The 12968-nt window shown below is 40.0% G+C and overlaps 1 protein-coding gene across 2 annotated transcripts in view; it reads right to left on the bottom strand.

Moving 5' to 3' along the window:
- Positions 1-12725, bottom strand: part of vps35l (VPS35 endosomal protein sorting factor like) — a 29295-nt gene extending 16570 nt beyond the window's left edge. For both annotated transcript variants that reach the window (XM_080454302.1, XM_080454303.1), the window contains exons 1-12: positions 12693-12725; positions 10041-10140; positions 8414-8596; positions 5453-5572; positions 5332-5356; positions 4879-4958; positions 4208-4336; positions 3561-3645; positions 2869-2925; positions 2489-2585; positions 2279-2326; positions 742-835 (exon numbers count right to left, since the gene is read on the bottom strand). In XM_080454302.1, the coding sequence (XP_080310428.1) occupies positions 742-835; positions 2279-2326; positions 2489-2585; positions 2869-2925; positions 3561-3645; positions 4208-4336; positions 4879-4958; positions 5332-5356; positions 5453-5572; positions 8414-8596; positions 10041-10140; positions 12693-12709 (1035 nt within the window). In that variant the 5' untranslated portion in view covers positions 12710-12725. The remainder of the gene's footprint in view (positions 1-741; positions 836-2278; positions 2327-2488; positions 2586-2868; positions 2926-3560; positions 3646-4207; positions 4337-4878; positions 4959-5331; positions 5357-5452; positions 5573-8413; positions 8597-10040; positions 10141-12692) is intronic.
- Between the last annotated feature and the right edge of the window lie 243 nt (positions 12726-12968).

Raw genomic sequence — 12968 nt, 5'->3', positions numbered from 1 at the left:
ATTTTTTTTTTAGATTTTTGTCGCATTCCTAGGCCGGCGGAAAGATGCTAATGTCTCCGGTAGGAGACTCAAAGTTGACTCTTTGAGTCTCCTACAGGAGCCACCGCCGGTCATCAAATTATTGGCTTAGGAATGCGACAAAAACAAAAAAGTCTCCATGAATTCAAGTCTACATGGGGTGTGTAATCGATAGAAAAAAAGTCATATTGGGGGTGAACTATCCCTTTAAGTGAGAAAGATACGTTGTTTGCTTTATTATAGTACACTGCTGAAACTAACATTTATTGTCATAACCAATTAATATGTCCATATATGTCCAATTCATTTTGTCCATAAAATGATGGTAAAATAAGGTAATAATTAGATTATTTAAAATGCTCATCGCAAGTTATCTGAACCCAAATAGACATCTTGAAATGTATCAAATGAGTCAAAAAAAAATGCAACACTTTTTTATAATTAATTATTTACAATGTGGAACAAAGGGAACATGCCAATGAATATATAACATTTTCTGTGTTTTGAGTATTTGATTATTCAATTCGTTGTTTTACATGGTCTATAAGTGACCCGTTCTTCTCAGGCTGTGTGCACCACACAAAGAGACTCCTACTGTAGCTTTATGTAGAACGTTACGATACATATCAACTGTGAAACGTAACAAATTTATCCTAAATAATTATGATAAATAAGAGACTTCTGGACCGATGTCAAAAACAGTCCATCTCAGTAGAGACTCACCCTACAGAGATAGGCTCTGGCGTACACTGCTACCAGAGGGTCTCCTATACCCCGGATCATAGCCGTCAGTCGAGGAAGGGTCTCCTGGATGCCCCTGTAGGAGAGGAGAAAACCTGATCATCAATACAGTATCTTTTTTTTCAAGCACCTTTGGGCAACACTTTGCCTCTTCCGATAAACAAGCTGAATTAAAGTAAAAAATATCAAATTGTTCTAACTCAAGTGGATGGCAGTCTGCACCGTATACCTATAACAAAAACAATGGTAAACGATACAGTTATAGTTATCGTATACTAAGTTGTGTGAGATCGGGTTGGGAGAAGAGATCCAGTAGAACTAAAAGACATTTATGTTTGGTTGCGCTCAGGTGCCCTGAAAATAGCAGATCTACAAGCTCACAACGTGTCGCAGCGCGACACGTTGTGAGCTTGTGGATCGTCTATTTTCAGTAAAATCAGCCATTACGACGCCATCAAGGCACCGCCAAAATACATTATAGTCGACTAAATCAACTGTAGATTAAGTCGACTATAATCTTATGATATTTAGTCGACTATAATCTTATGATATTTAGTCGACTATAATCTTATAATCTTATATATTTAGTCAACTAAAACTAGACAAAAACTAAAACATTTCAGATGACTAAAATATGACTAACACTAAATGGAATTTTATTCAAAAGACTATGACTAAAACTAAATCAAAATTCTGTCAAAATCAACAACACTGGTGTGAACAGCCTTTTATTGCTGAATTCCCCCCCCCCTCCTGTTCTCACATGCCCAAAGCACTATAGCAGCCACAGAGAAACAAACTTAGCTAAAGCCTGTCAACTTGATTGATTGAATACTTTATTAGTCAAAAATGTAAACAGCACAAAGATACAGTGAAGCACTTAGGCTAAAAGGATAACATGTACTGCATTGGATACTTCGCCATAGTGAGAAGCATGGGTATGGGAAGGGGGGTGAGCAGGTTTTAAAACCTGAGGGAGGTGCCAACTTGCCAAGACGTGTCAACAGATCAGGGAGCAGATAAGTTATATACTACGTAGTCGCTTGCCAACAAGTGTGTGCCGCTTGCCAAGAAGAACAGATCTACAAGCTAACAATGTATCACGATGCAACACCTTGTTAGCTTGTAAATGAGTTCTTGGTGGCAAGAGACACTGACGTGAGATGGAGTATAAATTCAACTGTCGGGCTGGCCGAAAACATACAAAGTCAAGTCAGAAAATGCACATATTGGTCAGTAGTGTTATGTATAGATTTAACCTTCATACATACAACACAATGTATTTTCAGACCTTGTATAAAAAAAAGCTTTAAATATACATATTTTAAATAAATAAACAATCAGTTAAAAAGTAACCTGCTCTTAACTTGATGCTTCACCAACTGGGAGGAATGTATGAAGTCCGTCATCAACTAAAAAGGTTTATGTTTTTTCTGGCGCCAAATCCCACCTGAGGGTCAAAGGCTTTGAACCATGCAGAGGACCAACTTTATGGAAGAACAGACTGAGAATAACTTACGTCTTATTCAGGAAACGGTTACATTTCAGGATGGCTGCTTCAACGTATCTGTGAAATGCCAGTCAAAGATTCTAACTTATCGTTTATATTGGTGGACAATGAATCCACCATTACGTTTCCTCCTCACTAAATAATAATGTGTTTATTACTCCTATATTATTACGGTAGTATAATTAAACTCTATGTGATTGTCTATGATCGGAAGGATACAGTCGAGGGATGAGCTCTCTGATGGAAGCGATCTTGAAGAACCAGTTGAGACAGGTTTCTTTGGCCGTGTCGTTCACATCTTCGGCTGAGAAGGTGTCTGACAACAGAGGATAAACAAATCAAATCCTGGTTGTTCATTTATCTCTGACAGTGTAAAAATGGACCTGAAACAAATTGAGTCCTCAACATACAGCCTTCAAACTAGAGGCCTCAGTGTTCATTTACCTTACTCATGATTTAGAAATGGACCGTTATGGTTAAATGAACACTCTGGATTTTACTTTGCACCACCAGCACAATCTACGTACAGTATAGCTCTCAGCAACCACAGACAGACCACATGAACTGACTGCTTCCATGAGGAAGAGTATAGTTCTTACCTGGCAGAGGATGTGGATCGGAACACATGGTCCAGATTCTGTCATACACCAGCCGACCTGAGAACCAGGACAGAGATCACAGTCAATGTTGGTTTAAAAACAGTTTAAAACACTGACACTCTTTCTCACCTTAATTTCTAAATCTCATGTACATACTGTAGCTGCTGCTTTATGGACCAACCAAAGTGCTACCACCTTTGTGCCTCACCTTATGCACCTTATGTCTAACCTCATGTACAAACTGGACCAGCTGAATTATGCTATGTCTATTTACGTAGATATCTTTGATGTCTCCCTTAACAGTTTGATTTATTTTTCTCCTTGCTCTCCCTGCCCCCCCCCCCTTCTTCTCTCCCTGAAACAATAAAACTTTGACAAAAACTAATTTAAGAGACTTTTTTACACCTGTAAACCTGTGATGTGACAATAAAGTTGATTCCGATTCTGACCACAGCTACAATCTGTAGGCCAGAAATACCTATCAAAAGCCATTCCACCGGACTATGGAGCAGTTTTCACTGGTCAACCATCAGACTGTTGAACAGGCGCTGAGCCCTGTCAACATGATTTTCTGACTGAATTATACTCCAATGCTGCTGCTTTGGCACTAGCGCTAAAAGAGACATAATTTGTCATTTATATTTTGACCATGCACCGTGTGTATATTTGATGTGTGTCTGTGTTCTACCCACCAAAGGTATCCAGGATGTCTGTGATTAGGACAAACTTGCTGGGGTAGAACTGGATCACAGAGGTGTCTGACAGAAGCTTGGAGCACTGAAAATAAACAGTTTATAAAATGTTTATAAGCTGTTGCTACTGAAATATACATCATAATGGGTGGCAGGAAGGTAGAGTCAGTAGAAACTGCAATTCACTTTGTCTTCTTTACAGATATAGTGTAGGAGAAACAGACTGTAGGAAAGCTGAGAGGGAGACAACATGGAGAGACAGACAGTAGGAAAGCTGAGACGGAGACAGTGTACAGTAGGAGAGACAGACAGTAGGAAGGTGCATAGGGAGACTGTGTAGATGAGACAGACAGTAGGAAAGTGCAGAGGGAGACTGTGTAGATGAGACAGATAGTAAGAAAGCTGAGAGGGAGATAGTGTAGGAGAGACCGACAGTAGGAAAGCTGAGACGGAGACAGTGTAGGAGAGACAGACAGTAGGAAAGCTGAGAGGGATACAGTGCAGGAGAGACAGACAGTAGGAAAGCTGAGAGACAGACAATGTAGGAGAGACAGACAGTATGAAATCTGAGATTATGACATTGCCAGCGATGTGGCTGTGGGTGGGCTGTATAGTTTCCCCTTTGGAGTACAGAGTATTATTGTTACCTGGATAACGATCTTTAGAGCTTTGACCTTCTGGTCTGAAGACCAGGCCTCTTTCAGAGACTGGTTCAGTTCTTCTATCCGGTTCACATAGTCCTGCTGGGAGAGGTTCAGTAGTTCTCTCTGGGAACCCTGCGGAGGCACACACAAACATTACTGTTGACACATGCACTAGGCTTGCACAATATCCAAGGGGTTTCCATGTGTGCCTGCATGTAGCTTGGCAGACAGCTAAGCAATCATCAAATGACGGTTAGAGTGATGGATGTCTAAAGTTTGGGCCCTTTACTAAAAGAAGACATGTTCTCTCTCTCTTTTAAAAAATAAATAAACACGGAGCATGATGTCACATATACAAATTAGTATTAAAATGTTTTAAAGATATTTTTGGGGGCTTTTTCTGCCTTTATTGATAGGAACAGTAGACTGACAAGAAATGGGGAGAGAGATGAGGGGGTGACACGCAGCAAAGGTCGTCGAACCTGCAACACAATGTCAGGCTGGATTCCCAGCCTAGGTGCCCAGACGGTTAGGCCAACCGTCCGGGCCAACTACAAATTATTTATATTATTCATATTCTGCTTTATGGGGGTCCGTGGCCTAATGCATACCAAACTGGGGGTCTTTGGAATTAAAAGGTTTGAGAACCACAGATGTAATGCATGTAATGTTACCTCCTCCAGGTCATCCAATTCCTCAAGTCGAGTCCGGACCTTCTCTGATACCGCTGAGTTGCCAGGGCTGGGAGCCTTGCCTACAGCACAGACAGGAAGCACCAATACAAAATCATATTAATAATAATAAAAACTGGTTAAAGGGATAGTTCACCCCCAAAATGATTGCCTACCGGTCTGCTGGTCATCAAATTATTGGCTTAGGAATGCGACTAAAACAAAAAAATATCAATGAATTCAAGTCTCCATGGGGTGACTAATCAATAGGAAAAAAAAATGTTTTGGGTGAACTATGCCTTTTAAGCAATTAACGTGTCGCTGATCAATATGAAGATGATTCATCAGGGAGACTTTTTTTGACACAATATTTCACATACTGTACATATTATCAATACTTCTCCAGAGCTTAATACAGAGGTTAGAGAGTTCTAGTTGGTTGAAACACATGTTTACCTTTGTCAGAGCCCATGCAGAGATTCTGGAACACAAGAAAATGGTGTCATTAAGTTTCAACATATTGAAACATGTCTGCCTAACATCTATACATTTTATTCTCGTGAGATACAGTACTCACTATGGAGAGCTTCTCAGTGGTGGTGAACCTGGCCAGGATCTCTCCTCTTTTAGACGACCAGGATTCAAAGTCTGTTCCCACCAAGTCATCTTCCTTCTCCCTCTTCTTCCTCCCTAACTCCTGAAAACACACACATTTACATCAGACTAGAAGATGCATGGATGGATGGATGCATGGGTGGGTGGCTGGATGGATGGATGGATGGCAGCCATCATTAGGGTTCAGTACCGAAACTCAAGAGCCAGTATGGCACTAGCCTGGAAACCAGACGAATCTGCCGGCAGATTTGGACTGGCCCCGCTTGGTTGTGATTGGATTTCTCTGCCCCTAAGTTGTGGGGCACCAATCAGGGCCCAGGATGCCAATGTCGGGCGTGTTCATCACCAGAGGCATTTTTTCTAAATCAGCCCCTTGAAATGCAGGTTCCACACAGAGATTCCAGACTAATATCTACGCAGTGATATGCCAGGCTAGTATGGCACCCGTTCCGACAGGGACAGTACCTACAGTACTGGACCGAATCACGACAAGAGATTTCGGTACTTCATTTCGGTGCTACTTAATGCCTGATCTGTCAATTTGCCCCCTGGTGTCCCGAGGCAGACATTACAGGCAACAGAGCCTGTGACTAGTAACCAACAACACTGCTCTGACCAGTAGCAAGTAGATTACGGGTCGGGTAGCTTGTTAAAAACACGGATCAAAAACGCCTAAAAGGTAGTTTAGAGCAGTGTCTATCAACCTTTTTTGTGCCAAGGCACACCTGGCATAGCCAAAAAATCCCAGGGCACACCTAGATATACGGTATATATATATATATATAATTATATATATATATATATACGGTATATCTATATAATATATGGGGGAGAAAAAAAGCAAATGCAAACAAATATTTCTGTTTTTGCATTATTCAGACATGCAAACTTGTAGCTTTTCAGCTTCCACTAGCCGTTTTGAATCCAAATAGGGCAATAGTGTGACACCTGACCCGAAAGAAAACAGCATTTTGTCACCCTTTTCACCTCGGGGCTGTTTGCATGCCTGATTATTATTCTTGTTTAAAAAAAAAGTTTTTTTTTTCTTTCCCAAAATGATATTTTTTCAAACCTTCTTCAAACGGCGCGGCACACCTCAGCAGTAGCCCCGGCCCAAAATTGGGACGTTTGCCAGGGTTGATATACACTGGTTTAGAGTTTAGACTGTGTGGGTGCATTGAGCCTGGCCCTGGAGTGATGCAGGGTACATTCTGTGTGGTCGGAGCTACCTGTTGTACAATCTGGGAACCCATCGCCAACTGAAAATGAAAAACAGCGCCCTCTGCTGTTTGTTCTATGTCTGTTGGCTCTGGGCGGAAGAAAACGTAACGCCAGTGCACAAGGAAACCGGGGTTTAGGTCTGCCTTCAGCTTTCACTTCCGGTGGGTGCCACTATGTTTTCATTCCCACTAAGAATATTTCTACACGGAACACTAACACCACTTCTCCCAGAGAACATGGATCGTTTTGGTTATAAGCCCACTTGTTTCTATGATGAAAGAGTACGTTAAAATGTGAATATCTTTCCGTGGTTTTGTCTGCTCCGCGGACGCTATTGTTAAATTAGTTTGGGTTTGTTTCGAGGGGGAAAGATCGACGGACATGTGAATCCCGCCCACTACATTTGATTGGGTAAAGCGCGGCCTGCTTCCTGATCTGAAGGCACGCCCACTTGTAGCCCAGTGTGTACATGTTATGACGAGCCTTCACGACAGATTCCAACGCAGTGCAGAATCTGTTCTTGAGAGATTACCTGTTGTATAATATTTTTTTTATACAAGTCCCACAAACACTGCACTGTGTAGTCATGGGGAGCACCCTCTAACTCTGTGGTGATTATGTGTCACAGAGATTAACAGTGCTCTGTGGCCACCAAGCAATTTGCTTGGTGTGAGTGCGTGTGTGCGTGTGCGTGCGTGTGTGTGTGCGTGTGTCAGGCAGTGCAGATCACATCACGTTTTGAACTATACAGCCAACAGGAGAACCCATCGCTAATTGCAGAGGAAAAAGTCATCACCGGATACAATGGATAACCACAAGCAAGTGTGTGTGTGTGTGTGTGTGTGTGTGTGTGTGTGTGTGTGTGTGTGTGTGTGTGTGTGTGTGTGTGTGTGTGTGTGTGTGTGTGTGTGTGTGTGTGTACAGTATGTGTGTGTGTACAGTATGTGTGTGGGTGTGTGTGTGTGTACAGTATGTGAGTGTGCGCATGCGCGCACACGTGTGTGTGTGTGTGTGTGTGTGTGTGTGTGTGTGTGTGTGTGTGTGTGTGTGTGTGTGTGTGTGTGTGTGTGTGTGTGTGTGTGTTTGCGACTTTGCGTGCGTGCGTGCCTGCATGCATGCATGCACAGTTGCACACAAGCACGTTGGTTCATTTGGGCAGAGATAAATAGTCATATTAAGCCTCATCTCCACCCACATCATTCCTATTGTCCAAAATCAAAATGTGAAATTAAAGGAATTAACATGTGTTACACTGTTATAATTTAATACATTGTTTTTACATTGTGGACTTTGAGATGCTGCAATACAAATAGGATACATTTCTATTGATGTGTGGTGATTTATATTTATTTCCAATGGAGCCAAACAAGGTCTTGTTAATACTTTTCATTTTGTTAAATATTTATAAAACCCACAGAGTGATTTACCCACTTCCAACACCTATTTTGGAGGTGTTATTATAGGCAAATGTTTTCAAAAATAGCAGATCTACAAGCTTACAACTTGCCACGATGCATTCTGCCCGATAGTAACGCTATTCTTTGTTGGAGAATTATGTATGTGCACTTTAGGACAATAACACTTTTACTTGTATTATAATTGCTTTACTTTATTTGTATATTATGACAGTATGGGAGTTGTAGAATAAGCATTTAATTGTCACTAAGCGTGCGTGTGTGTATATGTGTCTGTGCCCTCTCACCCCTGCGGAGGCGCTGTGTGACAGGGCGGGGATCTCCACAGCGGATGCAGCAGCGAACATGGACAGGGGGTCTGTACCGTCCAACATGGAGCTGAGAGGGTCCGGGACCACCGAGGAAGAGGATGACGAAGAGGACGAGGTGCTTCCTTTGCGGGTCCCGCGGCGAGACTTGGTGTCTGTCACCTGGGTGGAGAGAGAATGTATTATTGCTTAATAAGCACGATTACAATAATGCTCCGTCGTATGAGCTTTGTGTTTACAGGTTGTGTTTAGTAGGTACTACTGTTATTTCTTAAACAAGTGCAATAGCAAACACAGCGATTCAGTTGCGGAAGCATACATACAATTTACAATTTAGGCATTTAGCAGACGCTCTTAACCAGAGCGACTTACAGTAAGCAAGGTAAACAAACACATACATCAAATGCAGAGAGACAGTGTAGTGCCTCAGTAATCTAGGATAGGTAAACCAAGAACCTGGCATCAGTCTAAGCAATATAATATTTTAAAAAATATATCTGTTCATTGAAACTATAGAAACTATAGAATACCAGGTCAACAAATGAACCTGGCATCTGTCTAAATAACATGCATGGACTGCATGGTCGTCAAGCCTAGGTCAACTGCTCCGGGCTAAGGTGGAGTATGAAGAGGTGCAGTCTTCAGATTATACGGCGGGAAAGTGAATCTGCAGATTGTAACATACTGGAACTTGTTCCAAGATATTAATTTAAACATGAAGTTGACATATTTATTTCCAAAAGACAATGAACCCATTTTTATTTGAATTACATTTGTATATATAGTGTAATAATCCAATCTGGTCATTTTAATTTGTGTGCTAAAGTGTGACTTAAGTGAGATCAACAGAGCAACTGTATTGAAGTTATCTCCCCAATATTTGCAGTTACATCGTGGCAAGGTATAACTACTACACAACCCAAAACCTCTAACAAAGTTGACTTGTGCTTTAACCATTCTGCAAGGACAGGTGTCCCTTTTCTCAAATGGTGGAGATTTGGTGTTAACCCATTTGGACCGGGGAGAGCATCTGTATCATTTTTAGATTTCTTTGGCTATTCAAAAATAGCAGATATACAAGCTCAAATAGCGTGGCACCGAGTGCCGCGCTATGAGCTTGTAGATCTGCTATTTTTGAAAAATCGTGCAAATCTTTGCAAATCTTTGAATATATATTTTTTTAAAGCAAACATTTTAACTCAAATCTTTGCTTCTGGGGGATTCTACAAATGTCTTCTAAATCCTAACAGTTTTCTGAAAAACGTATGTCGCTTTAATATCAGTGGTGCTCAAACTTTTTCATGTCAAGGACCCCCAAAATGATATGTATTTGGCCGTGGACCCCCATCTCAAAATATGTTGTTCCAGGGACCCCCAAGAAGCAAAGATTTGAGTTACAAATGTTCCCTTTAAAAATATATATATATATTAAAATATTTGCACAAATGGTGAAGATTTGAAAAAAATAGCAGATCTACAAGCTCATAGCGCGGCACCGAGTGCTTGTATATCTGCTATTTTTGAATAGCTAAAGTGTAACATATGGATAAAGTGGTTACACAGATAAGTTCCCGGTTTGAATGGGTTAATGTGCCGTTTTACTCACCGTGATGGCTTTGAGAGGATGATAGTCGCCAAACTCCACCGGTACGGCCTCCAGGCGACAGCTCTGCAGCTCGGCTTCATACCGACGCTCACGGGAACGCCTTGACATGTAGGAAACACACACACACAACAACACCACAGTTTCCCATTGAAATGAGGAGTCATAGTCATATACACTGCCGCCGTTTTTCCTTTTTCTCCTCTGTAACTATAGACCTGGTGAGACGGAGGAGGAGCCCGGCCAGGGGGCCATCCACAGAGCCTAGCCCCTCCACGTACCAGAGCCTTCCTCTCCCCCATTCCTGGCAGAGTAGTTTCGGACAAGCGTATTGAGTGGCCCTGTCTTTCCCTATTTAGGACTGACCGTGGGTAGCTACCTGGGACGTAAGTCGGGGCTTGATCAACCCTGGCTGGGTCACCTGGGCGAGGGTGTATGTTGCGAGACCCGAAACATCCTATGACCCCAGGCTACAACACTGATGACACATCCCAGGTGCATCCATGTGATGTTTTTTCGTTATAGTTATTTGTATTTGTTGATGACATGTATTAATGTGTTCATATTCTATGCTCTGTTGATGAACTGGATAATAATAATAAGTATAATTATTTAATTATAATAATTGTATTATGCACTTTGAAACAAATTTGAAACAAATCTCAAAAACATGACAAAGCAACAAAAAAAAAATCACGTGAGGGCATAAAGCCTAGCTAAAAAAGCAGAAGTATCTGATCAATCAAAAGCATTACACTTAGTTCATGCATTTATTTTGAAAAGAAACATACATATAAGTTATTATGTTTCAATGCAAAAATGTTGCAAAGAAATAGATTATAGGATAATAATATATAGGATAACTTCTTTATTTTTTTGTTGGCTCTCTACTGGACCACTTTCTTCCATCTACACCAAATCTCTTTGCCAAAACATTGCTGATCTACAAGCTCGTAAATCAGCCAGAATATGGATAACGAAAAGAACCATTATTTTATACTTTGGCTATTCAAAAATAGCAGATATACAAGATCATGAGCTTGTATATCTGCTTTTTTTTAAGAAAAAAAAAAGGTATATCTTTTTTTATTTTTGTATTTGTAACTCAAATCTTTGCTTCTGGGGGTCCTGGAACTAAATATTTTGAGATGGGGGTCCGCGGCCAAATACATATAATTTTGGGGGTCCTTGACATGTAAAAGTTTGAGAACTACTGATATTATTTATAGCAACGTAAGTGTTTCAGAAAACTGTTAGGATTTAGAAGACATTTGTAGAATCGGCCTCAGGTCTTAATGGGTTAACTGAATATTGTTGGGCCTATTTTTGTATATTGTGTTTTGGGTTTGGAGACTCTGAGGTAGACGTGATTACACAAACTGTGCAGCATTAATCCAGTTGTGTCTCTCACATGTCCCTCTGGACTAGAGCAGTCCTTCTCATTAAAGTTAGTCTAATGCATTTAAATGGTCATGAAGGGGAGTCACATGTCACAACCCAAGTCTATTAGGTCACTGGGGTTTTCTTCAGTGGAATGCAGTGGTGGAAAGGAAAGTAACTAAGTACATCAAGTTCACTTTTGAGGTACTTTTTTTTTAATAATCATTTAAAAAAAAAGTTTATAATTCTTTTAACTTCACTACAGTTATTTGACAGCTTTAGTTACAAGTTACATTGTAGATTTAATCATTAATACGAAACATACATTAGCTGATAAATGATAGTGTATTATTATAGTATATATTAAGCTAAATTAAATGATTGAAATCAGCCCCACCTTTACCAGCTGCAACGTTAAAGCGATGAACAAATTAAGGCATTACTAATTACAATACAATAATATGATTGTGAAATGATCCATTGTGTGTGTAATTCATTACTTTTATGTTTGGTACAGCAAGTTTTTGATGCCAATATAATATACCCTTTCTCAACTAAAATGTTTAGTACATGACTTTTACTCGTAACCTGCAGTATTTCTACAGTCTTATTGCTACTTTTACTTAAGTAAAAAAAACCTGTGTACTGCTAAAATGACATATGATATGACCAGTGGTGTAAAGTAACTAAGTACATTTACTCAAGTACTGTACTTACTTTTTACTGGAGTATTTCCAATTCTCAATACTTTTACTTCTACTCCACTACTGTACATCTCAGAGGCAAATATTGTACTTTTACTCCACTACAATTATTTGAAAACTTTAGTTACTAGTTGCTTTGCAGATATAAATGACTTTAGCCCTATTTTATACCTAGGCTATTTGAAAATAGCAGATCTCAAGCTCACAATTTTCAAACATTGTATTACTTTTACTTTTGGTACTTTGGTACTATTTTGATGCCAATACTTTTAACAGGCCTTTTACTTGAAACAGAGTATTTTTTATATTGTGGTATTGCTACTTTTACTTAAGTAAAATATCTGAGTACTTCTTCCATCACTGTTACTAATGTTGTGACTCTTCCTAATGACTGTAAAAGATGACAGAATAAAAACAAGTCAACACTAAAGACATCAGCACGTGCACACGCCTCATGCATTACTGCGACATCCTCTGGGATGTCATTGAACACGTAAATCAAGATAAATACATGTATAATAATGTAAAAAACACATTTAGTTTGTACTATGATGAGAAAAGAGTATCTTACCACTGTACGGCGGCCATGTTGCTTCAACAGGTCACATGACGTCTCAACACTTCCTGGTTCATAGACCTGAAACATAACTGTCATATCATGACAGTCATGGATGAACTTCAACCTGATGTTTGCACTTTGTGCCATTTTGGTCCGTACATCTACATAAACGTTCAAATGTCAAATATAAAGTACTTATCCCATGGCCACGGATGTTATAACTATTTACGGGTTCTTAAAAATACCCGTATTTTCCGTATTGTTCAATAAAAAGCATTTAAATCCAAT

The sequence above is a fragment of the Gymnoscopelus braueri genome, assembly GCF_963280865.1.
Source record: "Gymnoscopelus braueri genome assembly, chromosome: 17".
Classification (NCBI taxonomy): domain Eukaryota; kingdom Metazoa; phylum Chordata; class Actinopteri; order Myctophiformes; family Myctophidae; genus Gymnoscopelus; species Gymnoscopelus braueri.
Note: the sequence above shows the minus strand (reverse complement) of the source record. Positions and strands in the feature narration are given on the sequence as shown.